General features: G+C 37.1%; 1 protein-coding gene across 1 annotated transcript; it reads left to right on the top strand.

Moving 5' to 3' along the window:
• Positions 1-685: 685 nt before the first annotated feature.
• Positions 686-2,110, top strand: LOC104111802 (ethylene-responsive transcription factor WIN1). The gene is made up of 2 exons (XM_009621563.4): positions 686-1,047; positions 1,335-2,110. The coding sequence occupies exons 1-2, from the start codon at positions 968-970 to the stop codon at positions 1,849-1,851; spliced, it is 597 nt and encodes a 198-aa protein (XP_009619858.1). The 5' UTR covers positions 686-967; the 3' UTR covers positions 1,852-2,110.
• Positions 2,111-2,498: the final 388 nt, after the last annotated feature.

Genomic DNA, 2,498 nt, shown 5'->3' with positions numbered 1-2,498 from the left:
TCAGGTTGCGGACAGAGGCACAAAAATGCTGATGTTTATATTTACACACAATTTGATACTTTACCGAGCAAATTAGAAGTTTTTATATATATATGAGAATTACCAGCTTTTCGAGTAAAAACCTAATATCCTCATTTTCGAGCCACCATGAAGTACACCAGCTCTATTGTTTGTGTGTGTGGGGGGGGGGGGGGGGGGCGGCGCATACATATTTGTTCACATATCTATAGTTTGGATGCTCCAAGCTATCAAATTTCGGCCAGGTCTAGCCCTCCTTCTTCAAACGTACTCTTCTTCTGATGGCAATAAAAGGATACTCATTCATTTCTTTTAAAAACAAATATGTAATTTTACATATAAGTTTAATATAATAATCTCGAAAATAAAGTAACACTAGCATATAACAAGTTACGTTGTATACTCATATACTCCTTAATTGTACTATCTTTCCTTGATGAAATTGCTTGGTAAAATAGTTTTCTTGGTCTGAGCGGCTAGCTAGCAGCTTCGAGTTATATTATTTTTTGGCCTTTCACTTTCATTATCGCCAATCGCCATCAAAAGGTAGCACTTTACTCTGCACATGCAGCCATACCAAAAGAGTACCCTCAAATATGGTACTAAAAGGCAATTAAAGAAGAGATATTACTGCAATAAATTGCACTTTCTATGGTGGTGGGCTAGTGAGAAGTCCACGGGACTTTCAGTAATAGTAGTATTAATTATTTTTGAACTACAAATCACTAATCTCACAAATATTAACTTTCTCCTTGAATGCTCCTCACACAACCTTCGTACAAAGCTTAATTAACTAAGTAATATGCCAGTAAGCCACTACTGTCTTTTATGTTCAGACCCTTATATGTATCCATCTTCGTAAACTAGTTCGGCATCTTCAACTGTACAACTCTCTCAGTCTCTCTTTCTCTATCAGCTCTCTGACAGTGTGTCTCCGCTAACTCCAAGTATGGTACAGGCAAAGAAGTTCAGAGGTGTAAGGCAACGCCATTGGGGTTCTTGGGTTGCTGAGATTCGTCATCCTTTGCTGTATTTTACCATGCACCTCCACTCTTCCCTGTTTTTTTATTTTTTATTTTTCAACACTTCCTAGATTGGATATTCAACTATTAAATTTAATATGCACATAAATTTTCACTATGCGTTGCGTCGCGTACCACTACCTTTAATTCCATATAACTCTATAGTGATAAAGATCTTATTTCGTGATAATGCGGGTTCAACGTTTAAATTTAATGAGTTCAATCTTTATAGGACTTTTACATCACACATTTATTATTGATAACATGACTATTTGATCGTTTTTATGCTCGTAGGAAGAGGAGAGTGTGGCTGGGAACTTTTGAAACAGCGGAAGAAGCGGCCCGAGCGTACGATGAGGCTGCTGTTCTAATGAGTGGACGTAATGCCAAAACAAACTTCCCAGTGGCAGCACCTAACGAAAACGGAAAAGACAACAACACTAGTGCTAATTCGTCTTTCTCCGGATCATCATCATTGTCTGCTATGCTTAGCGCAAAACTTCGCAAGTGCTGTAAATTGCCTTCTCCATCTCTCACTTGCCTTAGACTTGACACGGAGAGTTCCAGTATTGGAGTGTGGCAGAAGCGAGCTGGGGCTCGGCCCGATTCTAGCTGGGTAATGACTGTCGAACTTGGAAAAAAGAAAATAAATGACAACGAACCAACCCTAGAGGGGGTGCAAGAAAAAGATATAGTAACTGCTTCAATTCCAGAGACTTCAATGGAGAAATTAGAAGGCGAAGAACGTGGCATGGATGAAGAAGAACGAATGGCGCTGCAGATGATTGAGGAACTCCTAAACAGGAATTAATTAATCATAATTTACTTGTTGGACAAGTGGGGCTTATTATAGCTGTTAAACTACTTAGGTAAAATGTTTGGTCTTTACACGAAGGTATAAAGCATCAGATATTTTTCCAAACTATAATAATTAAGTAATATGGAGAGTCTATTAAAGTATTTTTCCGAGTCATTGTCATTGCTGTGTATTCTGTTTGTCCAAGGTTGTGCAACTGTGGTATTATATTTGATAAAGAAGATATAAATGTTAACTGCGATTGAACTACGAATTATTGATATGGACTTCCATAGAAGTAGGGGTGGGCTACAGGGATTTATATACATAGGATGTCGACTTTTTCTGTTTCTAATATAGAAATTAAGTGGTGGGGCTGTGCAATATGATACATATATCTATAGGCATCTGCATCGATCATAGTGGGACTTAGAAAATAAAAGAGATGGTTACATTCACGTATAGGTCCGCTCTTTGCCTGCCAAATGTCTTATTGGTGTTGAGATATATAAAGTCCTACACACAAAGACGTTAGAAGGAATTTTAATATTTGGCAAGTCAATTTCACGTTTTTAAGTTTATAATATTTAAAAAGTGTTGAGGTAAAGCATTTAAGTAATATAATCTGATAATGTAAATTGAAGGTTAGTTATCATTTTTAT

The sequence above is a fragment of the Nicotiana tomentosiformis genome, chromosome 3 (genome assembly GCF_000390325.3).
Source record: "Nicotiana tomentosiformis chromosome 3, ASM39032v3, whole genome shotgun sequence".
In the NCBI taxonomy this organism is placed as follows: domain Eukaryota; kingdom Viridiplantae; phylum Streptophyta; class Magnoliopsida; order Solanales; family Solanaceae; genus Nicotiana; species Nicotiana tomentosiformis.
This window is presented reverse-complemented; position numbering and strand designations above follow the sequence as displayed.